General features: G+C 40.8%; 2 protein-coding genes across 7 annotated transcripts in view; both read left to right on the top strand.

The window, feature by feature from the left end:
• The window catches only part of LOC139628227 (tetraspanin-18B-like), a 32364-nt gene extending 15428 nt beyond the window's left edge, over positions 1-16936 (top strand). For both annotated transcript variants that reach the window (XM_071489691.1, XM_071489692.1), the window contains exons 3-9: positions 11465-11560; positions 11937-12131; positions 13290-13364; positions 13962-14060; positions 14203-14370; positions 14790-14873; positions 15223-16936. In XM_071489691.1, coding sequence (XP_071345792.1) covers positions 11465-11560; positions 11937-12131; positions 13290-13364; positions 13962-14060; positions 14203-14370; positions 14790-14873; positions 15223-15270 — 765 coding nt within the window. In that variant the 3' untranslated portion in view covers positions 15271-16936. The remainder of the gene's footprint in view (positions 1-11464; positions 11561-11936; positions 12132-13289; positions 13365-13961; positions 14061-14202; positions 14371-14789; positions 14874-15222) is intronic.
• Positions 16937-17085: 149 nt separating this feature from the next.
• On the top strand, positions 17086-22250 carry LOC139628228 (CD276 antigen-like). Of its 5 annotated transcripts, XM_071489694.1 has the most exons (6): positions 17086-17319; positions 18700-18750; positions 19001-19111; positions 20208-20519; positions 20598-20639; positions 22031-22250. In XM_071489694.1, the coding sequence occupies exons 3-6, from the start codon at positions 19021-19023 to the stop codon at positions 22084-22086; spliced, it is 501 nt and encodes a 166-aa protein (XP_071345795.1). In that variant the 5' UTR covers positions 17086-17319; positions 18700-18750; positions 19001-19020; the 3' UTR covers positions 22087-22250. The 5 variants fall into 5 exon arrangements, 3 of the variants coding, with proteins under 3 accessions (XP_071345795.1, XP_071345796.1, XP_071345794.1); XR_011692722.1 differs by lacking the exon at positions 17086-17319 and having other exon boundaries at positions 17626-18750; positions 19042-19111; XR_011692721.1 differs by lacking the exon at positions 17086-17319 and having other exon boundaries at positions 17626-18750; positions 19057-19111.
• The last annotated feature ends 1980 nt before the right edge of the window (positions 22251-24230 follow it).

The following is a 24230-nucleotide window of genomic DNA, read 5'->3' on the forward strand; positions in this document are numbered from 1 at the left end:
CAACAGAGAGCATCTCCCTTTCGAGAAGAGGGTGACGGCATCGTCCTCTTCCTCGTGTCAACATTTATAACGGCTCCAAACTAACAGGCTGGAAAAGCAGAACCCGCGGCTCTCACTAAAACATGACAGGGCTGCCAATACTGAGTCTAGTAGCATTTTAGGTACATGTTAAATAATTCAGTTCTTTTTGAGGGTACAACTTGCCCTTGTGTGCACAGTCAGCACACATCATTACATCATCTTCACCTCAACTCAACTGTGAGAAAAAAGTGGGCATGTTCACCACGACACGAAACATGTGCGTGACTGAAGTTCAGCCATTCTATCACAAATGAGTCGTTTTACCATATAAAACATTTATTGCATTTATTTTACTGAAACTACCACAAATTTTACTTCTAATCATTCAGATTTTATGGTTACAGCAACATCTTTACAGCAGATGTAATAATAGAAATTTGAGGGTCATGAAAATCCCAGTGACCTTAAATTACCATTTAATGATCATCTAATAATCTAATAATCTAATGGTTGGCAACAATCGACAGCTGGAATAAGATGATATTGATTATAGGAACACTGACTATTGACTATTGACCTCTTGACTTTCCTTCTAGCACCACCATGAGGTTTACAGAGGTTTTGACTTTGAGTGAAATGGATGGATCCAGTCATTCATGTTTGCAAAACAGTTGTACTCAGTGCAGTGGTTCCCAACCTGTGGACCTGGGACCACTGGTGGGCCGCAAAGGAATTGCAAGTGGGCCAACGAATTGTTTGCAGCACAGAACAAATTATGGTGAAAAGATGTGATGACCTTTGAAAACATCAAAAATTCCTTTCATGTGTTAAGACCTATCACTGTGATTAGCCAATGAGAGGAACATGTTTACTGTCTCAGTCAGATTCTGCGCTAAAAGATCACATCCATGGTAAAAACTGGAGAATTCAAATAGATGCAACAGGAAGAGTTAAAGGGACAGAGAGTCAACAGACAGATGGTGATCTCTCCCCATCAAACAGAAAAAGAAAACCTGAGCTTTCCCTGCTTTCAGTTCAGTCCTTAAGGTTCCGTTGTCACCATTCAAATAAAAACTGCTCTGAGAAGCTATTATTTAGCCTCCGTGTTGTTACGTGGTTATGTCGTCACATGTGAGTCGCCGGAACAATGGGAAAAGGTTGGGAACCACCGACTTAGTGTTTATTGCTAACTAGCAAGTGTTAGCATGATAACATACAAAGCTAAGATGGTTAACATGGTGAATTAAACCTGCTGAACAGCATGTTAGCATGTTGTCGGGCTAACTCCCCCGTGAGCCTCATTCTGACAGTCGGTGGTACCGGGGTCCGCTCAGGAGTTTATTTCATCTGCGGCAGAAAAACCTCCTACACAGAGACGAACCATGAAGATGAGGAAACCTTGCAAATGTTTGGGGCACCCCAAGGGGAAGGAGGGAGCCCCCGAAGGCCCCTCATATCGGCACATTTTGCAATGACAACTATAACCTGCCTTAAACTTCCCATGAAAACACAGTACAGTGCGCTGCTGCTGCCCCAAACCTCCGCAGTGATGTGTGCCGTTGTAAGTGTCTGCTGATGGCCTGCAGATGCATGTGAGGCGTTTAGGGGACTTTAGCCTGCACCGTTCCTGCAGGAGCCTTCAGAAACTCCTGTAAGTTCCACTGAACTAATAAAACACTGTCAAGGTGCTTTAAGGCAGCGAGTGGTTGCTGCCGCCTCCGTTTGCTGTCATGTGCCTCTGAGAGAGCGAGGGCGGCTGCTGCTGCTGCTGTCATGAGCGCGCTCAGCTCTGTGCCGCTGCTTTCTGAGTTAATGATGGTTGAACTTTTCTAACTTGCAGCCGTAGCTCGCTGTGTGCCCATGGCAACCGCAGCAACGACAGGGAGGGAAACGATACAGGAGCCAACTTTACTGCGTCTGAGTCTCCTGAATGATTCGCCTCTTTACCTGCAGATCCATAAAGAGAAGCGATCCTGCAGCAGCATCAGCTTTAAAGTCTGATTGTCCGGTCGGCGTCAGTAAACACCAAATATATAAGTTAGCTAAACTTACTGTGTGTTGAGATCAGAGCAGGTGGATGGTGGGCAGCAGCAGTGTGTGTTGTACAGGTTGGAGCGATCGCTGCAGTTTCCCTGCTGCTGATTCCAAATAAAGGTTTTTAAAATTTTCTGTCTCTAAACAGCTTTAAAGAACAAATCTACATTTTTATTCACTGGAATTTCTTGCTCATAAACCTGCTAATACACTGCCATGTTCACATTGTGTATTTGTTGCCTGTTGTTTTCTTGTCTTTGTTAGTATGTTTTATGTCTCTTATGCAGTAAATCTACCTGCTTTCCTTGTGTTTATACATAAGATAAGATAAGATAAGATCTTTATTAGTCCCACAGTGGGGAAATACACAGTGTTACAGCAGCAAAACTGTACAAAATTGACATATTTAATGAGCTGCTGTAACAGGCTGCCACTCATGCAGCACCATCTTGGATCATTTGTCACATTTGTTTTACTTTTATTTTATTTTAATTTTCCTTTCTACAGCACGTTGGTTTAAGCTGTGTTTAAATGTCAAAAGTTGACTTGACTTGACTGAATCTAAAAAAACATTCAAAATGGACTCATTCTCTGTAGGAAATCCTCAAAAAGAAGATGTAACATTGTGAATATGTGATTGTCTTGTCCTCAGATATACTGTAATATAATCAATACTTTTCCACTGATATGTCACAATAGCAAACATTTAACCCTGCTGCTCTCAAACTGGAGTCTTCCAGGTAAAAGTACATTGTTGAGTAAAGGCTGGTGGAGAAGTGGGACGTGAGCTCAGCTCTACACTGCAGAGAAATGCAGAGACGACGGTGAATGTTTTTCAGGATGTGTGTCTTAAAAACAGCAGTGTGAGAGTGCTCGGTGGTGCTTTCTCTTCAGGTTTCCAACTCTCGAGTGTTTAAAGTTGCTACCATGGCAATAACTCTAACAAGGAGAGAAGGAGACTAAATGGACTCAAACTGGTTCGAGTGCCTCGTTGAAGTGACTGATGATTTGTCTAATTAAACTGAAATTGTGGGTGAACCCACGGGAGCTTCTTTTCTTCCTCACCTCTCCACTTCTATACTTTCACGTCTGTTTAGCATTCAGAGCAGGAAAGTCAGTCAATATGGACGCTCCGCCACCTTCAGGGACGCCCCCGTCCTTATGTATTCTTCCTCCACCTGCTTTTATTTGGTATGCATCTCAGGGCCTTTCCAAAATCAAAGTGTGTGAAAGAAGATAATTTGATGTCTCCCCTGCCTCGCTCTATTTATGAGGCATGGTGGCAGTCCCTGAAAGGGGGGAGCTGTCCATGTGACTGGTTTTCATAGCAGGTCGCTTTCAGCAAGGACAGAGGGAGAAGGGACTGGTAATAATTACCTCTTTGAAAACGCTCCCCTGAGGTTTGCTTTGTCCAAGACTTCTCTCCTCCCTCCCTTCACGAGTATTTCTCATCTACCTTTATTCACTTACTTCAAATCGAAATGAAAGAAAGTCGGAAGTAACGTGAACAGACTAAAAGGAGAAGAGATTCAGTGCAGTCAGTAGCAGTTACTGAATTCAGAGATTTGAGGATGTTTACCTCCAGTAGTTATTAAGTTTGACACCAAAGTTTGACAAATACTCAGTGTTCATTCAGTCTTTGGTGTCCAGGTCACCACTGGACTATTCACTTGCTGATGTAGAAAATAAAACCTTGTGTTCTCAGCTGTCCAGATGTTTGAAGCTGCATCACCAGGTCACTGCTTTATGAACCTGTCCCAGTAAATGTATTGTTGCTTTAACATCAAGCAGACATGAAGCAACATGTCCTGGAGTCATGTTTATCTCCACCTGACGAATCTCAGTCCAGTGTTCCCGCTCTTTTAGCTCTGTGTTTGGTCTCCACCCCTCTGACTGTGTGTCTGCTGTTTGCTGCTGAGCCGATAGTGTACGTTGGTTTATCAGGACTGTTAAGGTGGAAACAGTTGTCTGCTCCCTGCGGCTTCGTTTTGTACATGATCAGAACAGAGCTGTGTGGTTCCAGCTGAGTGAGAGGGCAGGAATTAGTGTCTATTTGTGGCTGAATCCTGGGTGTTTATCACGTCGATGGTACTTTCTCATTGGCTCAGGAACTTAACAACACAGATGTTCAGCAGGGATTAAATAGTGTAGATACACCAGCTTCTCCTCTGTCACCCAGAATTCAGTTCAGCCACAGTAACATAACCAAGGCCCGGTTATGTTACGTCATAATGTGTGTATCAGAATCAGACTGTAAAATGTAATAAATGTGATGTAATAAAGGCACGAGAGCCTCCATGGTTCATTATAGAAACAGTTTTATATTCACCCCATCTTTGAAATAACATAATTTAGCCTTTGACTGAATGAATGACCAGTCAACAGGTGAAAACACAGTAGTGTTTTAGTTTAGTGTTTTTTTTTTTTCATTCATTTGTTGACAATAAGTAAAATAAGACACCTCCAGAATTAACCTTTGAATAGTAGTTTCATAACCATCTGAAAGCTGCACACTGAGCATTTCTACATTTATTGGTGGTTATTAAAAGTCCATGGAGGCAAAATGTTTAAACGTGGATAAAACTCATTTTTCGCTGTGTTCAGAATATGAGAACCTGCACTGATTCAGATGCAGACCAGTTTTGAGATTTACCCATATTTTCCCAAAGAGGCCACAGCACAGTCCATGTTTACATTGCTCTCTCATTACTGATGAATGGATGCAGAAAGATTAAATCCACTGGGCTTATTCTCGGTCCCTGCTGACTGGTGCGCAGCGCTGTTCTGATGGATGAAGCCAATCAGGTCCACCAGTTCTCCAGCACTGAGGGAACACACTTCTGTAGATGCTGCACTTCCCTCCAGCCTCTGTGACGCTGTGATTTATTGGACCTGAGCGTCCTGTCACTTGTGGCTAATGACTGCAGAAACAGTTACACAGACTGGCTGTGGAAAGCCTGGGGATCCACACTGGGATCCTGTTTCATGGATACAATATGCTGACTGTGCAGCCCCCGACACCGCCGGATAGTGCTCGTATTATAAATGCTAATAAAGGTGTCGAATGCAATGAGCGTCACTGTGGCAGTAGAGCTGAAGTGAAATATTTGACATCAGCAAAATTTATGTCTTTTTATGGCTATTTAAAGGAATAGTTCATTGAATCATTGCCAAATTGTCTCCATGTGAGCTGAAACTCACATATAAGAATAAAACTCAGTATTTACTCATTAATATTCATCCAGGAAAGTAGTAGGTGACATTTTTGTACTTGTTCTGAAGTTGTAAAAAGTAAGTTGTCACTGTTGGTCAGTTGTCTAAAGAAATCAGCGAACAACAAACCCTGTGAAAATCATCCACTCATGAAAACCAGGAGTGGACTGAAACAATAAGTCAGGCCGGGAATCTGACTCCGTCTCAAGCCATTAAACTACCAGTTCTATAGGCTAACCTTATTTATTGACCTAACAGGCACCAGACTAGTTATACATATAATCTGGGAGGAAAGATTACAAAATACAAACGTGTGACTGACCAATAAATAGGAAAAAAGTTAATAATCATAATAATTTTCACAATTGCATGTTATTACAGGAGAAAGTGGAGAGTGGAGGCTACATGTGTACTATAGAGTTATAGAAAAAATATTTAAGTATTTATTTATGATTAATTATTAGTTTAGTTTTCTAGTAGGACAAACAAAAATCACACGACTGCTTTCTGATCTCAACACTGGATCATTTCTATTATTGATGATTATTGTCAAAGGCAAACTCAGTGTAGAAAGACAGTAGCAGCGGCTCAGTGAGGTGATGTCAGACACAGGTCAGGTGATGTCAGAGGTCTGTCAACTCCTTTCTGCTTGTTATGTTATCACTGGTCAAGTTGACTGTTCAACAAAATGTCTCATTTCTTCTGACAGGCTGTCTGTCACTCTTTAGAATTTAAACTCAGTTTTGGTCTCCACCATCTCCAGTGGGAAATATCTGTGTCTGTAGCAGCTAAATGCTCCACTGTGTTCACTCTAATGCTAATGAGAGAAAACAGAGACAGTAAAGTTGGTGTAGTGGAGCATTAATCAGCTAAAGAGCCAGATGTTTCCCTCAGGCAGTGGTGGAGACCAAACACTGAGCTAAAAGAGAGGAAACACTGGACTGAGATTATGATGTGGACACGAACGTGACTCCAGGGTTGTGGCTAAAGTTGTGTTACAGAACTCCAAAAGCTTAAAAGCTTATAGCTGCTCTGTAACTGCTGGATTTGTTCACAGGTAAATGTTTGCTAACACATTATTATTAAATAATATGTCAGTGTTTGGCTGCAAAGGCCAATTACTGCAGCTCAGCCATTTAAATAAAGTTGTGGCAGGTGGATGACACACATCAGTACAGTGTGCACTGTCCGACAAGCAAACGCACACAGAGACACCAGATACTCATACTGTCCCAGTGTGGGGGGATCAAATCCCACCACCTGAAGCTTCTCTGGTGCGAGAGGCAGGCTGCAGGGCGGCTGAATCCAAGCAGAGCGATTCTCCATGACTGCAGAGAGGAGAGGGAATTATGTGCAGCCATTCTCTGTGTGGCTGCGTGAAATTACCCAGCTGCCCCCAGACCTATTTTTGAAAGGAGCCACAGCTGCTTAATGGGACCTGAGCACCACTCTGTTTTACTGTGTGTCCCTTTGTGTGTGGAGCACACTCACACTCTGAGGTACAGGAGGAGCAGGACCTGCCATTTTCTCCAGTGTAGCCGGAAGAAAACCTGCCAGTCCAGTACCTGTTCAGCCAGGACTGAAGGTGCAGTTACCAGGTGCGTCAGTGTGAAAGGGACACCACCTCAGGAACCTGGATACATGTCCCACTGCAGCGCTCAGCCCATTCACAAACATGTGGCATGTTCACTGGTGGGAAGCTGGTGGGGATCATGTCCCCAGCAGCAGCCACTTCCTTCGACTGGTCAGTTTGCAGCTTCCCCAAAGTTTAAAGTTGGAAACAACAACAATTCAAGGATCACTGGAAAAAAGAATAAATGCAAGAGAAAGAAAAAGTAGCTAAAAATCAAAGAGATTTTCTGAATCATAACATAATTTGTTTAAAGGTACATTTTAGTGACTTTTGGTACAAAAGTTGTTTTGCAAAAAAAAAAATACCGTAATGTACTGGACTTATAATGAAACCAGCTTTTTCACTCTGAAGGTTCAATACTGCTCTTCACTTTTCTTAGAGTAGAAATTACAGTTGCAAAGAAGACTGACACCCAAAATGCATCAAGCTGCTTGGGTTTAAAAGAAAGACGCACATCAGCCGAGAGAGTTGTGAGTACAATACACTCGAGCAATTTAAGATAAGTGATACAGAAAGAGCTGCTGTGATTACAGGAGGAGCTGCTTTCTTCACACAAGGAAATCGTCACGATTATGAAGACGTGAACTCAGAGATGTAAACTCAAAATGTAGAGCGCCAGTTTTCAACAGAGACGGGACAGGAACAATGCAGTGTCTAAAAGACGGCATTCAGCATTCAGCTTTTTTATTTTCGACCTCAGGGATGCACATGATATATTTTGGTGGGAAACACTGAATATAAACAGAACATTTGTTTGTTTACAGGAAAACTACACAGGGCACCTTTAAGTTAATCTTCTAATTTAATTTCCGTACTCGTGGCTGCTCCGTGCTGCAAAGCTGAAGGGATGAACTTCCTCTTATGTTAATCTTAGGTCAGTGTAATGTGGTTTCTTTGTTATTCTTCCATCTTTGTGCAGCAGGTTTTAACTAAATGATTTCCTATTTTTGTACTTTCATGTGTGAATGGGGGTGAAATTAGCCTCCAGTGTTATATAGTAATTTATATGTAGCATTAATTTGGAAGAATGTGTGTTTTCTATTCATCACGTTGGGGATTAGTTCTTTAAATGTCTTAAATTCACATGTACAGTTATTACTTATTTCTTCCATTTGAATCCACAATACTACATTTTTTATATGAACATTTAATTCATTTTACTAAAGAAAAAAAGGACAGTCGTACTTAATAATGGAAAAGCATTAACATCCATCAGTCAGTCATCAGTGCTTTTTTAAGCCCTTTTAAGAATTGAATAACCTGCCAGGCTCAGAAGAAAATTGGACCCTGTCGTCCATGTTTTCCTTTACAAAGCCTGTCAGTCTGAAGAAAGGTTGGTGCTCAGTGAAGTTTCTGTGATTAAAACAGCAGCTGGTGTGAATTAACAGTCCTCACAGCTGCTTTTGGATTTCAGATGTAATTGTCATCATGTAATTACAGTTGTAGTAATTTAATTCTGATTGATTAAGATGTGATTACTTGTAATAGTGACAGCTCTTTTTGCATTTATGACTCCCATTGGTTTTTAATCAGGACGCCTGTTTGTGCTTTTCCTTCTCTGCAATTATGGCGGCAGTTTTGTGATTACAATAAACCTGAGTGTGTAATCATATTTTAATGTTTTGTGTCTGTGACAGCTCTTTATGTTTTCTTTTTTGTTTTAGTTTTTTCTTACAGACACTGTAATTGTGTTTTTCACATCTATCTGTGTAATTGTAATTCCTGTGTAACTGTGCTGACCTGACTGACAAAGATGTGCTAATGCTGAGTGCATATGTAGTCAAATTCCCAACTCACCACACATGCCCTTATTTTATTAACCCTGACCTCGCCCAAAGAGGCTGCAATTACCCAGAGTGCACTGACGGTCACAAACCTGTGTTTAATTTCAGTGAGAGCAGAGCACCAGGCATTTTACTTCATTAAAGTAAAAGCCCCATGAAGAGTAGTCAAATTAGCGGGAAACACACATTTACGCAGCAGAAAGCTGCAGCAAACTCACACAAAGAGCGAGATCGTAAATAAGCAGGAATCACTGGTGTTAACCGTCGTGTTGATTGTGTTAAAGGGACGATCAGAGGACAGCTGTTAGTTTTCACTCCACAACACTGGATTTAATCCCAGACACCAGGAAATATCTCCATCAGACTAATGTCACATTCCAAACTTTGGTTGTTAAGTCTTTTCCTTCTCAACATTTAAATTATGTGTTTAAATGTCATAAAAGTTACAGAATTCATGTTACAACAAGGCAAACAACAGTAAAAAGGCAATAAAAATAAATAAAAGCAACTTGTTCTCATTTTAATTTGAAGGGTATTATCCAACACCCTTCAAATTAAAGGATGAAATACCTTCTGGTGTTTTCTGGTCTGATGCATCAGTCACCAGGACGACATCTGTTTCCTCTAAAACCATCACTGATCTGTTTTATGACGAGACAACGCTGGTTTGGTTCAGGCACAAAAACGGTTCACTTCAGTTCATCCTCAGGAGAACATGAACGTGTGAGCCACTTTTAAGAAAATCCATCCAATAGCTGTTGAGACATTTCACTAAAAACAGCAGCCTCATGAGGCACTGGAGGAAGAGTGAGGGGGCATCATCATCGTCATTAGGGTTCATCCTCTGGAAACCATGAATGTCTGTGTGTGTCCATCTGATGGACATCACATCAACATCGTAACATAGAGCCCTGCAGCTAACGAGGCTGAAAACACATCAGTCCCACACACTCCGTCCTGCTGCCACAAATACCCACTACAGCACCAAATGTGGATTCATCCGCCACTGAAAATAGGGCCAAACACATCCACTGTTTCTCCTGTTTGTTTGATAAAAACTATAGTGTCCAGCTGTTTAAGGAAAATTACTGAGCCTTTAAAAAATGAAACAATATATTTGTGTGTTGTTTTTAAAGATTTACATTTTCAGTCTGGACCAATGAGCTGAGAGACAGAGACAGAGGGAAGACAGAAAATAGACAGACTTCCCCTGAGGAGAAACAGAAAATGATGGTTGTTGTGTCTTGTTCCTTGAATAAACAGAAAAACTGTCTCCAAACCAAATAAGACAATTTAACATTATCAGTTAAAGAGCTTAAATGAAACAGAATAAGCTGAAGTCTGTCACAGTGGTGATTAAATGTGCAGATATGAAACTAAACTGCTCGCCGTCCCCTCAGATGTGACAGGTGGCTGTATGTTAGTTTTCACTGGTAAACACCATCAGGGCTATAAGTGCACAGTTGGTCCTCTTCACACCCCCACTGATGGCCCCACTCACACCAACATGTCCTCCTCAGCACCAGCCAACGTCCCTCCATGTGTCACACGATCCCACAGGGACAGGCTGTTAGTGTCACGTCCCCACATCTGACAAAAACTGTTGCTGCCGATGTGTCATCGTGCATTTCTCCGTCCTGCTTCCTGTGAAGCTCATATTAGCAGAGAGACACAGGATAGAGTCCTCAGCGTCGAGCTACATGAAGCTGCATGAAGCTGCATGAAGCTGCAGAGCAGTGTGGGCTTTTATGTTTATGAATGTTACAGGACAGGTTATTGTCATGTTGTTTTTGTGCTCACCTGTTTGCTCCAGGATTACATTGTGACTTCTGGTTAGAGGAGTGTATGACACTCACCCACACTGTATGAGTGTGTAACAGAAAAATCATTGAATCCTGATGAGTCAACTCAAAAAGCATCAAAAATAACTAGACTATATAAACTGTTCATCCTGTTTCCTGAACATTTCACAGTTTGGATTTGGAAATGGAAATCAGTGATGCTGCAGTATAAGATGATCAGGCCTCCGAGCCGCCGACATTCATCCATCTGTACGTTCGTCCGTCCAATTATTTAGCACAAACATTCATTAGGACTCAAGGATGAACTGATTAGAATTTGGTGGTCAAAGGTCAAAGGTCACTGTGACCTCAAAAAACACGTTTTTGGCCACAACTCACCTGGAAACAAGCTTGATGAGTGAACTGGGCCTGAACCAACACAGCTACCAAACCAAAACAATGAGCTGAAAGACACCACACACACACAAATATTGATTATAGCAACTTTTATTTTAATCATAATTTTGTTCTTCTAATTTATAATATTTTTAGCATACAGTACATAAAAAGATGCATTATTTTAATTTTATTTTACTATGAATGTGAACATAGTGAGGTCTCACACCCCACTGTATAAAATACACTACATGTATTTTTATATAGTAAACTAGATATTTTCACCATCAGTGATCTGCCATCTGCAGATTGTTTTCTTACTGAAAACATTAGTCGGTTGGTTTATTAAACACCAGACATTAACAATTTCCACCACAGGAAAAGAAGAAAACAGAATAAATAAATAAAGAATAAATTTGCATCTTGTGGTATAAATGTCTTATGATTTAACATTTACTGTTTATGGTGTGAAAAATCAAACACACTGCATCTGATTGTAACAGGTGGTTTCAGGGTTGGTGTTTGAAGAAATTTTCACAGTAAAAGCAGCTCTTGAATAACATATGCACTGTGTGTGTGTGTGTGTGTGTGTTCGTTCACAGGGGCAGGGGGAGGTTTCAGCGAGAGGCTCAGCCATGGAGGGGGACTGCCTCAGCTGTATGAAGTACCTGATGTTCATCTTCAACTTCTTCATCTTTGTGAGTTCAGCACTTCGTCTGCTCTCGTCTTCTTCTGTTGTTTAAAATCAGACTGAAGTGAAACGAGAGCAGGAAACACTCCTGTGAAGTTTGGGTCGACTTTTAGACGTTTAGAGGATGAAAGTGTAAAAATGCATCGAGATAAAAATGTTAGTGGCCATTAGATGCAGAATATGGTTTCTGGTCTTATTATAACAGGGCTGCTGCAGAACGAAATCTGGACATAAAGTAAAAATAATGTAAGATATTCAACCAGCAGACGTGAGGTGGAATCAGCTGGTCGGACAATCTGAACTCTCCTTCTCTGTCCCCTCAGTTCAGTAAATATCTGCAGTCGTGATCGTTGTGACTGATTAATTAAGCCTCTCTCTCCCAGCTGGGTGGCTCCTTCCTGCTGGGTGTCGGTGTTTGGGTGTTGGTGGACCCGATGGGCTTCAGGGAGATCGTGGCGGCCAACCCCCTGCTGTTCACGGGGGTCTACGTCATCCTGGCCATGGGGAGCATGCTGTTCCTGCTGGGCTTCCTGGGCTGCTGTGGAGCCATCAGGGAGAACAAATGTCTCCTGCTCTTTGTGAGTAGCCTCCGTGACGTCACCCTCAGGTTTCTGAAGAGCGGTTTTGAAGCTGCTCCACCGTTGCCATCTTGGCAGGGCCTGACTCTGCCCCTGACTCCCAGTTTGTCAAAAAATGGTCAAAGAGGTGGGGCTTGTGTGCATGCTGGTTTGTGGCAAGCTTACGCTCACCCACCTGTCACTCAAAGAGGCCACGCCCTCAATTATGCAGAATTTTAAGCCTTAATAAAATGTAAACAGGTGAGTTTTATAAACTTCAGCCTGAACAGTTGTCATGAAGGAGGAAATTAGATAAAGAGACCAACACTGTTTTTTGTATCAGGCTGTAAACATGTTTATTTCTGCAGGTTTTAGATTTCAGGAGTCAGATGTGTAACACTGTAATTGTGGTCCGTGTGTGTCACAAATGAGACTTTAAAACATTTGGTGACTTCAGCCGTTTTCAACCATTTTCTTCACATTGAGTCTAAAATCTCTGCTGCTTCACCACAGCAGCATCTGCTTTATTCATGAGGCTGCAGCTCTTATCCACAGTCATGGTGAGTGGACGCTCCAGAGGTCGACACTAAACACGTCTGTCTAACATTTTCTCTGCCACGTTGTGCAGTGAAAATGTTGCTGCTGCGTGAAGTAAAGAAACTGTGACTGTGGTGCAGTGAAATAAATCAAACCTGCAGAATGAAAACTTCATCACAGAGGAAACAGCAGAAAGAAGAAATGTTTCTGTGCTTTATAAAGTTTATAAAGCTCATTGATGATGGACTCATCAGCTCATCAACTCCACCCAAATCACAATAAAAAACATTTTCAGAAATACAACATAGCACACACACATCTTACATGGAAGATCACAAAGACTCACAAACACATCAAGTATATTGTTCACGTTGTAAACACATGATTGCATTGAGTTCAGTCACTAATATTTGCAGCTCTGCTTGTGTGTTATGTAAGACCAGAGTGAGACAGTACGAGGTTGCCATCTAGAGGAGTTAACTAACGGTGCAACACTTAGGATCGTTTCAGTCAGGGGAGACGTCACTCTGAGTCTGTCCATGCTTTTCATTTGAAAATCTCTTAATGAAGTCTTTGTTCAGACAGTCTATGAGTATACGTTTGTTTGGTAACTCTGCTCCATTGTTTTTAATCTCTTCTCAGTTTTTCATGCTCATCCTCTTCATCTTCCTCGCCGAGCTGGCGGCCGCCGTCCTGGCCTTCCTCTTCAGGGAGCATGTGAGTGCCGCTCAGTCTGGACCGGTTCCCCTCGTCAGTGGATCTGAACTCAGTCAGTCCAGGCTCAGGCTGTGTGTGACTGAACTTAAAGCATCAGTCATTTTATAATAACAATGTAAGGTGGACAAAATAATAGGAACACCTGTCCTGTTTCAGAGAACTGACATACAGGATCAACTTCAGACAGGAAGCTGGTTCAGGACCTGATGAAGCTGGTTGTTCTTGTTGGAATCTCCCAGTTCAACTTTAAAGCACATGATATAATTAATTATAAAAGAACATTAATTTTATTTTTGAATGTTATTGAGACATGTCCAGACTAAACTTCTCAATACAATACTTTACTTTGCAATTTACTTTTTTTCTGAGTGGTTGATTTTAGTCTTGGGCTTAAAACCACAACTACAAGTCTGAAGTTTACTTCATAGAATATTATCACAATTTAAATACTGACCAGAAAAATCATAATTAGACATTTTCTTGGGTCTGTTCCAGAGAGCAGGTTTAATAAACTCTGACCTTAACCCAGAACCAGCCTATATTCAAAAACTCACTTTTAAACTGGACTGAACTGTGTCTCGTTGTGTCTCTGCTCAGTTAACCAGGGAGTATTTCACCAGGGAGCTGAAACGTCACTATCAAGGTCACAACAACACCGACGTCTTCACCTCCACGTGGAACGCCATCATGACCACGGTGAGGCATCAATTTTACAATTACCGCTCCTCATTTCACTTTTTTTCCCGCCTTTTATTTCACTCAGTACGACAACGACACCGTCAGTCAGTGCCCCCGTCCTACAGTCTGCTGTCTCCTCCCATCATGCCTCTCTGTACAGTTCGATTGCTGTGGCGTAAGCGGTCCCGAGGACTTCAACGAGAGCCTCTTCAGGCTCCTCAACCCCAACAAGATGGTCCCTGAGGCCTGTTGCCAGAGGAACAGTTACCCTGGAGACGTCAGCGTGGAGCAGTGTGTGAGCGGCAGCGTGGCCTTCAGGCACAACAAGGTCGTTACAGGAAGCACAGTTTTTCTCATAAACACAACATCTAATGCACGTCATGTCAGGTTTCACAACTGTAGGAAAATGAAAAACACCGAAAGTCTGTTATTACTGATGCATGATTGTGTGAGCAGCTTTTTTTAATCCGGGTTGAACCAGTTCAACTTCTTTATACACAGTCAACAAGCAACGTTTTGTGTATAAAACTGAAGTAAGACAGAATAAAAACACTAAAAATGAGTAAAAGTTATCACTGCTACGAAACTGCCCTCAAGTGGTGATGTGCAGATTTAATTAAAGGCAGATGCTGTAGCACATTGTTACAGAAATGCTGACAAACAGTTTCTTTTATTAAGGATATAAGGATAATTAATTCTGGTTTCACGACCAGGCGGTGAGTTAAGACCAGTTGTTTTCTCCTGCAGGGCTGTTACTCGGCGATGGTCGACTACTTTGAGACGTACATCTACACAGCAGGAGCTCTGGCCATCGTGGTGCTGACGATCGAAGTATGTACAGCATTTTCATTGTTCATTTTTCATTTTCAAACACTTAATAACTTACTGCTTGTTCCTTTTTAAAAAGAGGGATTCGGGACAGTGATGTAGATTTTTTCTTATGCCAAAAAAGTCTGTTAAATACAGAAAATGACATCTAAAACTAACAACACAAGCCACATTTCTTTAATGAAAACTAAGTGACTGAAGATATTCTGTGTAACTGCAGGATCTGTGTTGTAATGTTAACTCCATTAAAAGTAAAGCTTTTCATTCAGTGTGTGAAATAATCAACATCAGCCACACATTAACACCAAGCTTGAACCCTTTCTGACCCTCCTGTGTCTCCGTCTCTCTCCAGCTCTTCGCCATGGTGTTCGCAATGTGTTTATTCAGAGGTATCCAGTAACCGCCGCGTGCGCCGCCATCGTCTTCATCATCAGCCGTAAACAGGCACAAGCAGAAGGAAAAGAAAACTGTAAAATATGAAATGTATTTGTACAGTGATAGTTTATGTGTCTCATTGGTTTTGTGGCATCATTTTGTACTTCACAGCGGCGGCAGGTGCTGCTTCGGGCACAATAGACACACACAGGAAGTCACCTGTGACCTGAGGCCGAGGTGTTCACTACAGGGTTAACACCGGTGAGTCCAGGCTCTAAACACAGACGTCACTTCAGTCCAGGACTAGACTGGTTGTAAAGCTGGAAACACACCACACAGTTTATAGGTCCTGGATTTCACCACGATGGTTGAGTCTCAGGATCTGCACAGTTCTGCACCGAACCGCGGACTCACAACACTCAGAGCTGTCAGGGCCACGCCAGATGTTTGTTTTCTGCAGCTGCAATCTGGGAGATGTGGAGGTGATCGTGTAGTTTGAGCTGGTCAACAGTGGAACCTAGAACACAGAACATCGGGCCTCACGCAAGAACGTTTTCACCTCATCATGAACATAAACACACGAGCTTTGATCATGTTCCCCGTCGGATTCTACAAATCTCTTAGCTGCACAAATTTATCGGAGATTGCTCGTTTTCAGTCCGTTGCGTGTCACCTGTCCATGTGCAGGGACGCGTTCGTGACATCTAACATCATCAAATTGTTGAATAAAGATTCCGTTCTGTCCGTTAGTCCATGGACAGGTTTTATTATAAAAACCATCAGAGGAGACTGAAAGTCCTGCTGTAATTATTATAACATTATTAACAAACAGAAACAAAGAGATGTTTTACTACAGTTACACAGATGGGAAGTGAAGGAGACGTGTCGTCATGGAGACGGATGACAGAGATGATGATGATGTCACACTGATCATTAGGAGCTTATTGGTGAAACTCACCTGACACTGAGCTGAGTTTCTCACCTGTTTATGACAGACTATTAAAATCTCAAATATTAGGACCTTTCTGAAAATATTCTAGAAATTTTATGACTTATTACATATTATGACATTAATCTGGAAGACACTGATATACAGGGAACAGAATATTTTTATTTAACGCATTTTATTTATTCATTTTTATTTTTCCCGTAACATTTAGATTCAGAATTCACTCAGATTAAGAGATGTAATTCCCTTAAATGAGCATTTTCTCTTGAATTAATTTCATACGTAAAACAACATTTTAGTTTAATTTTCAACTTCTGTCAAATCCTTGAATCTATGCTACATGAGTTCTTGCATGAGGCCCTTTGTCTTAAAAAAAGCACGAGTCATTAAACATGATGCAGTCTTTTCACAGCAGTTAGGATTTTTAAAAAATTGTATGTTTACAAGAGTTTGTACATTTGTGTAGAGCTCTGTAGGTGAAGTAGTATTTAAGTTTGTCATTGAGCAGCTGTAAATTCATGCATCTTCACAAAATATGTGTGTGTGTGTGTATAAATACTTCTCAGTAGGACTGTGCCACTGTACAATGTGTGTTTTCCTCTTCGTGCACAGTGTAATAAAGTTGATTTTGTCAGTGGTTATAAAAGTAGAAATTTACCTAAAATAACATTTTTGTGTGTTTGAAAACTGTTGATTTGTGTAAATAACACTGATCAATATTAAACTGATTGCTGTGATCGTGGTGGTGTAACATTTTATTTATATATTCATTCACACACATGTGGAAGTGTCAGATCAAATAAATCTTCTCTTGCATCCCTTTAATCACCTTATGATTCACTCAGATTCACAGTGGGGAGAAATAGTGAGTCATTTTAAATCACCTCCATTATTGAGTAACTTGGTCTTAAAATATGGCCACGACTTCATCCAGGTTATAATGATGAACAAACATGATCTACTTGAACTAATAAGACACACATCACTGTAATGTTCTTGTCCATGTAAACTTTTATCCTGGTTTAAACCACATCTCAAGATAAACGTTTTACACCTCGGTTGTTTTCAATTAAATATGTTTTTCTAGTCACAGGACGTTTGGATTGAAGTCATCAGAGAAAACAGGTCAGTGGCAGCTTTCAAGATGTCCATGCGTCCACTCTGAGACGTCCTGTCCACCGAAGAGCGTCGAGAAATCACTGATTTTTAAATGAAATTTAAGCTTATTCGTTGTTTCTTTTAACCCTGGTCCGTTTGTTCTGGAGGAGGAACCTCTGCGCGTCGGCTGACGGTAAAAACCACTACAGAGTGAGGGGGAAGGGGAATGAGCTGCAGTACGGAGGCCCGGCCGGGACATGCCTGCTCGCTGGATTAGCGGGTACGTTTGCCATTCCAAGACGTCCTGTCCGCCGAGTAGCGTCGAGAAATCACTGATTTTTAGAGAGACGATGCTTGATTGGGTGTTTCTACCGGTTTTAATCCTTTTGTCCGTTTGTCACGGAGGGGAAGACACCTCTGTGGATAATTCGGCTGCCGCTAAAGAACTCCCGAACGTCTGCTTCATAAATTAGCGGTTAGTTAGTTAGGTTAGCAGGTTTAGCTCCCAGCTCTTGCTCGGTGTCCTGTGTCCGCCATAGAGCGCCGGTGAATCACCGATTTTTAAAGTAACACCGTTTTTTGGTGTTTCTGCTGGTTTTAATCCACTGGGCCGGTGGTCACGGAGGGGAAGACACCTCTGTGGATAATTCGGCTGCTGGTAAAAACCTCCTGAACGAATGGTTCTTTTATTAGCAGTTAGTTATTGAAGAAGTTCAAACCGGGGGAAGCTTATGGTGAAGACAACAATTCCCATGATCCCACGCTATTTCATGACGTCAATCAATGGCGTCTTTGTTATTATTTTGATTGAGAGACCCCTAGCAGCAGAGGTTACACACTATGCGTTTAATTAATAAAAATAAACTGTTCATGCCATTATTCTGGAAGCATCCTCACTTTAATGCCTGGAACAAATATCCTAAGACTACGATGTGAAGCAAAAAAAAAGAAAGACAGGGATGAAAAATGAAGCTCTGAACAACCACAATTTCATGAGAATGGTTGAAACCCATTTGCTGCTCATGAATAACTTGTAGGCCTATCTCCACGTTTGGTTTTTAATTTTTCAGATAAGCAGAAGATTTAAACTTTCCTGACCTTTGTGAGAAAATTCCTGTGTTTTAAGCAAAAAAAACAAAAAAACATTTGAAAATCACAAGTGGACAATGTGCTGTTTTTCTTAGCACGTGAAAAGTTGACATTCTGTAGAGACAATATGATACGACTGAAATCTCCAGAAAAGCTACTAAGTGGAACTGATGTTAAACTGCGCTATTAACCAGAGCTTATCTGGATCTTCTGTGGTTTTATTTTGTGACTGTGTGGTTGTTTTAACTGTTTATGGAACATTTTGTTGTTTCTATTATTAATAATAGTAATTATAATAACAATTACACCCTGATGGAGGAAGTCCCTGATGGAGGAAGTTCCTGTGCTGAAACTGCTGGATAAATAAAGGTGAGTCATGTAGTGACACTGATGTTTTTTGCTCTGGCACAAACAAACAACAGGATTTTTCCGTCTGATCCAGAAGCATCAGGTTACAGTGAGTCCTCTGATGCCTGGTAACCACAGGGTCAGAACATTTACACTCCTGCTGAAGCTTGTAAACTGATATCACTGTGAAAGTAAAAGTGATATGAGGTTGGCATTATTTCTGAACTTTGCGCTCCAGAATCTTGATATCTCTAAATAATGTTCATGTGAGTATTTGGACCCGTCGAGTTAATGCATCACCAAATGTGGAAGACACCTCTTGAACAGACTTGGACGGCTGCACTGTACCTTGGACTGGTTCTGTCACATCTGGTTGGAGAAGGTAAGGTTCACAACAAAGACCTGGATCTGTTGTTATTTAACATGTAGAGAGATGAATGTTTCACCTGATCTTATTATTGTCTAAATCACGAACTTTCCAGATGGATAACAATAATAATTTTATTGGTTTTTTTTTAACTTTATGACAAAGATCTTGTACTTTCTGTCCTATACTCTTGATATAACACAGATGAGGAATCCAGACTTGATGGGTCGATAAAAATAAAAAAAAACACAGTTTCACCCAAAAAACATGCAACACTCGGGAGGAAAAGCCTGAAGAGAGACAGAAGAGAAGCTATGTTTTTTGCGCAAAGATCTTTGATGCTAAATTAGAGGGACACAAACACTGAACATGCGTTTGGTTGATTCCCTCTGGTCTCAGGGCCGCTGCTGCTTCCTGTACGTCTCAGCACAGTGAGAAAAAATAATTAATGACCATGATGATTCTGGCAGCAACATCATGTGGTAATGCAGTTCTACAACTTCAAATGAATGATAAGGTTCTGTGTCTGCTGGAAAACAAATCAATGCTGCGTTGAAGCTTAAATCATTTACATTTAAAGGTCCAATATTTTACACCTGTGTTTTATCTGAAGTGTTGATCTCCATCAGAAGATATATCTGTGGTTTTAAGAACCAAAAACCATCTCAGTGTAGTTTTACATCTCCTCTCTCAGGCTTCTCTCTGGAGCTCTAGAAACAACAGGTCAGTCAGCCAATCAGAAGAGAGGATCTGAGCCTCTCTTCTGATTGGCTGTTTCCTGAATGATCCATAAAAATATAGCAGATTTAAACACTGAGAAACCAAATCCTGTAAGGTTGGATGGTGGGTCCAGGTGGGCGGGGCTTGGGGCATGGCTGAAAGCAGTGACTGCTTTGTTGTGACATCACAAAGTTCCAGAAGTCCTGACGGCTGGTTTTAAGGCTCAGTTTCTGAATACAGGCTGTGTGCATTTCTCTGTGGACTGAGGCTTTGATACTTTCACAGTATTAATATAGAACCTAGACCTGCTTTATAATCACAAACACATGGACATCTACCTTTATACTGGGTGGAGCTTTAACTATCTGACAGTGACGTCTTCTGTCTCCAGGCAGTGTTGTGAAAGTGCTCTGTCAGCCCGGTGAGCGGGTCACTCTGCTGTGTTCGTACCACTATGAGGACCACACTAACGTCTCCCAGCTGTCTGTGCAGTGGAGGAGTCCACACAACGAGCTGCTGTGTCACTACATCAAACACAAAGCTTTCCAGAACTGCACCGCGGGCTACACCATCATCTACGCCCCCGGCAACATCACGCTGACCATCCAGCAGGTCAGGATGGAGGATTTTGGGGTTCATGTTTGTTCTGTGAGCAAGCGACATGAGTTTTCTGACTACAGCATCGAGCTCGCCAGGATGTCAGGTGAGTGCGACAGGTGTGGGCGGGACATTCATGTGAGCTGTGACACTGCGAGCTAACAGGATGTGTTTGTTTCTTTAGAGTCAGTTACTTCAGCACCAAAGAGCAGAGGGAGTCAGTCAGGTATGTTTCATGAAGCAGACGTCACACACACACACACACACACACACAAACGCACACTCAAATGCAACAAGTGTTAAAAGGATATTTCACTGCAAAATGACTTCAGTTGAGGCTTTATAATAAAGCCCAGTTTACATGTCATGTTGTTGTGTGAATTAGAATAAAACTCTGTTTACAGAAGTACTTCAGTTATAATTCACTTCCCTCTAAAATGTCCAGTTGTTCCTCTCTTGTTCTCCACGGTCTCGTTCTCTTCCACTGTTCCTACATTTAAATACCAGTAAGAACCACTCAGTATTTTATTGGTACCTGATTCACACAACATTTCACCATAAACCACCAGCTGCGTTTAAATTGTTACTTAAACTTGTTAAATTTGTGCACATTTCTCCAGTTTGCAGCATAAACTCAGTTCAGTGCAAAGCCCCCAAATTCCTGACAGATGCTGTTCTCTTGAGCTTTTTTTTTTAAAAATAAAATAAACAACTTCATCTCATCATCTTTCAGGGCCACATTTTGAGATAAGTGTATTTTAACTATTATTTTATTTTTATTTCTTTAATTTACTGCATCACTTGAACTATTTTTTTAAGAAAGCTGCTGACTGATTATATTTGAAGCCAAAAGTTTGTGAATCAGTTTTTTAATCTTATTTTTTCCCTCTTTATTCAACATTGTCGTGTCAGAAACTGTTTATACAGAACATCATCAGATTATCATTTAAACTTTCTTTCATTTTGTGGTGAACTTTTCCTTTAAGAGATAACACTGACATTGTTGACTATATTTTTCTTATTGTCAACAAATCCCATGAAAAGATCTAAACGATGTGTTAGCCTCTTAACCTCCATGTCCACTGGTTCCTGCTGGAGAGTAAAAGTAAATCCTTAAAAACACCTCACAAACATGAAGTCTATAAATCAGTCATTTCCTAAAACAGCTGCTCACTGTAGCTTTTTACCAAACTTTACTCAAACAGGAAACAGTGCATTTGTTGGGGACTATTTTCAGCGGTGGATTAATCCACATTGTGCTGTAGTGGGTATTTGGGGGCAGCAGGATGGTGTGTGTGTGAATCAGTGTCAAAATGAACTACAGTGTGTGTGTTTATGCTTTGATACACACACAGTACTCGTTAGTAGGAGACATTTATTGTTGGTTTTGGTCTTTTCATGGGAATTTATGACATTAAGAAAAACACAGAACGTCACCAGACTTTAATAGTCGATGATTTTCTCAGTAACAGTTGGTGCTGACGTGTTGTTTCCAGGTTGTTTGTCCTCTCATAAAGCACTGAATAATTTTTTAATGAATAAAATCATCTTTAATTTATTTAAACTGAACAAAACACAAACAAAATAAGACAATTAATGTGAGCTTTTGTATTTCAGGTCACACCTGGACACTCATTCTTCTCCACACTTTGGCATTGTTTGTTTGCATGTAGCAGATGAACAGTAGAGATGAACAGTATTTATTCAGTGAACTTTGACGCAGCTACAGAAACAGAGCCACTTCAGTTAAGCTTGAAAAACCAAACAACTGTAAATCCACACAGAGGCTCCACCTGTCCTGCTCAGAGCTCTAAATAAAACCTGCTATGGTATGGGACGTTGTGTTGGATATATGACTCTGTTGCACGGCGTGTGTGTGTGTGTGTGTGTGTGTGTGTGTGTGTGTGTGTGTGTGTGTGTGTGTGTGTGTGTCTGCTGCGTTGCTGTGTAGAAACATCAGGGGAATTCAGAGCTCTGCTCCCTATTGGACAGTCTGTGTGTATGTAAGCATGTGTAGGTGTGTGTGAACAAGAGTGTGTGTCTGCGCTGTGTAACTTCTCCATTACCAGCTTGGCCACAGTGTCCTCAGTGACCTTTTACTCATTTCAGAGCACAATTTAAAAAATATTTTAAATTCAAAGGAGAAAACAGAAAATCATTTATACCTACACAATGTTTTTATAAAGTCATGCACAGTTTATTTATAAAGTTTATATATTAAATATATTAAGTGTAGTTGCTCCTTGTTTCCAACTGGATCCAGATTTTTTAAAATAAACTTTTCAGTCACAGTTTCAACCAGAACACATTTAAACAAAATCTGCATGCACTTGTTGACCACGTTGGTTATTACATTTCTTATTTAATAGTTTTATCCTCATCAGTGTCCGTGCACTGACTGCTCTCTCCAGACTGACATCAGTCAGATTTCCAGGAATGGTGGAAGGAATGATTCCTAGAAACACTACAGGAGGCTTCAAGTGACGTAACTGAGCTTCCTGTGGCCTGATACATGCTGCAGATGTCCAGGGACAAACACACCCTCGGCTCCATCGAGCTGTGAGCACATGCAGTCGAGAACATTGAGTTATCATCTGTCACTCTCTGACAACCTGATGTACTCGAACAGATAAATCTGGTCATCATTAAACAAACAAACAGAAATGAGAGGGAGAATCAGATTCTGTCTGTCTCTCATTTTGTTTTACTGTTTTACAGTGTGATAAAGGCACACACATTATGTAATGATAGATACATTTTTATAATTATAATTATAATGATAAACTTCATTCGTTTCATTTAAAGCACCTTTCATACAAAAAATGCAGCACAAAACTTTACAACAAAGAAATTACATGTGTATCACACAAACAGACATGAATAGAAAATAAAAGCTTGTTAAAAAATGTATTAACATCAAAGTTAGCGTATATGGGGTTCACAGCAAGGCCCTTTAAATTTATTATGAAAAATATTGGTCAAATTCTTCCATCCATCCATTATCTATACGGGGGGTCACAGGGGGCTGGAGCCAATCCCGTCAAATTCTCCATATTTGATATTAAATAATCTTTCATGTAAATTTGTCTGTCATGTTCTGATGACAGGTGTCTAGTATCTAACTAAAAATGGAACCATAACCACTGAAATTCACCTTTAAATTTCCACTTCAAAATCTTAATATACAGTGTACACAAAAAAGCTCTGTATCTGCTTTTTTGTGGCTGCAATCTTTGATCAAAAGACACTGAAATTTAAATAGGTTTGCTTTGTATCCCTGGGTACATTACGTCCTCATATCTGCAGGTTATCTATCACAACTATCATTTTGTAGCTTATATTATAAAATTAAATTGTATTGTAAGGGCAGATTCTACAGACTGTAATTCAGATGCTTTCCACTTGATGGCGATATTGTCACAACCTACTGTGGCAGTAAGTCATGATGGTGATCCAGTGTGAACGAGACCAGGACCTTAAAACAAAGCAGATAAACAGAATTCAACCATCATTCATTTTATTGTTTACATCTGTGATTTTCCAAAAGTGAAGTCAAAGTGTCTGCTGTGAAAAAGACCTGTAAAATAAATCAAACAAATCCTGTCACAGAAGCCTGATCAGGTACAACAGATGTTAACAAATGACAAAAGGAAATATCTTTTTTAGTTTTCAGGAAATGTCTTTGTTCAGAGTTACAGTTGATGAGAGGATTGATACCACCCCCACAGCTGTACATCAAAAATGGAGATGATTAGCCTAGCTTAGCATAACCAACCTGGCTCTGTCCAAAGTTGAAAAAGGCTGATCTGCAGGGACC

This window comes from Trachinotus anak, unplaced genomic scaffold (genome assembly GCF_046630095.1).
Source record: "Trachinotus anak isolate AG129_WGS33_773 ecotype Australia unplaced genomic scaffold, CSIRO_AGI_Tana_v1 ptg000011l, whole genome shotgun sequence".
Classification (NCBI taxonomy): Eukaryota; Metazoa; Chordata; class Actinopteri; order Carangiformes; family Carangidae; genus Trachinotus; species Trachinotus anak.

Excerpts from the sequence above, each read along its gene's own strand:
- LOC139628228 (XM_071489694.1), top strand. The coding sequence starts at position 19,021 with ATGCATCACCAAATGTGGAAGACACCTCTTGAACAGACTTGGACGGCT. Across the intron at positions 19,112-20,207 it reads GTCACATCTGGTTGGAGAAG|GCAGTGTTGTGAAAGTGCTC; the intron begins GTAAGGTTCACA and ends TTCTGTCTCCAG. Across the intron at positions 20,640-22,030 it reads GAGCAGAGGGAGTCAGTCAG|GTCACACCTGGACACTCATT; the intron begins GTATGTTTCATG and ends TTTGTATTTCAG.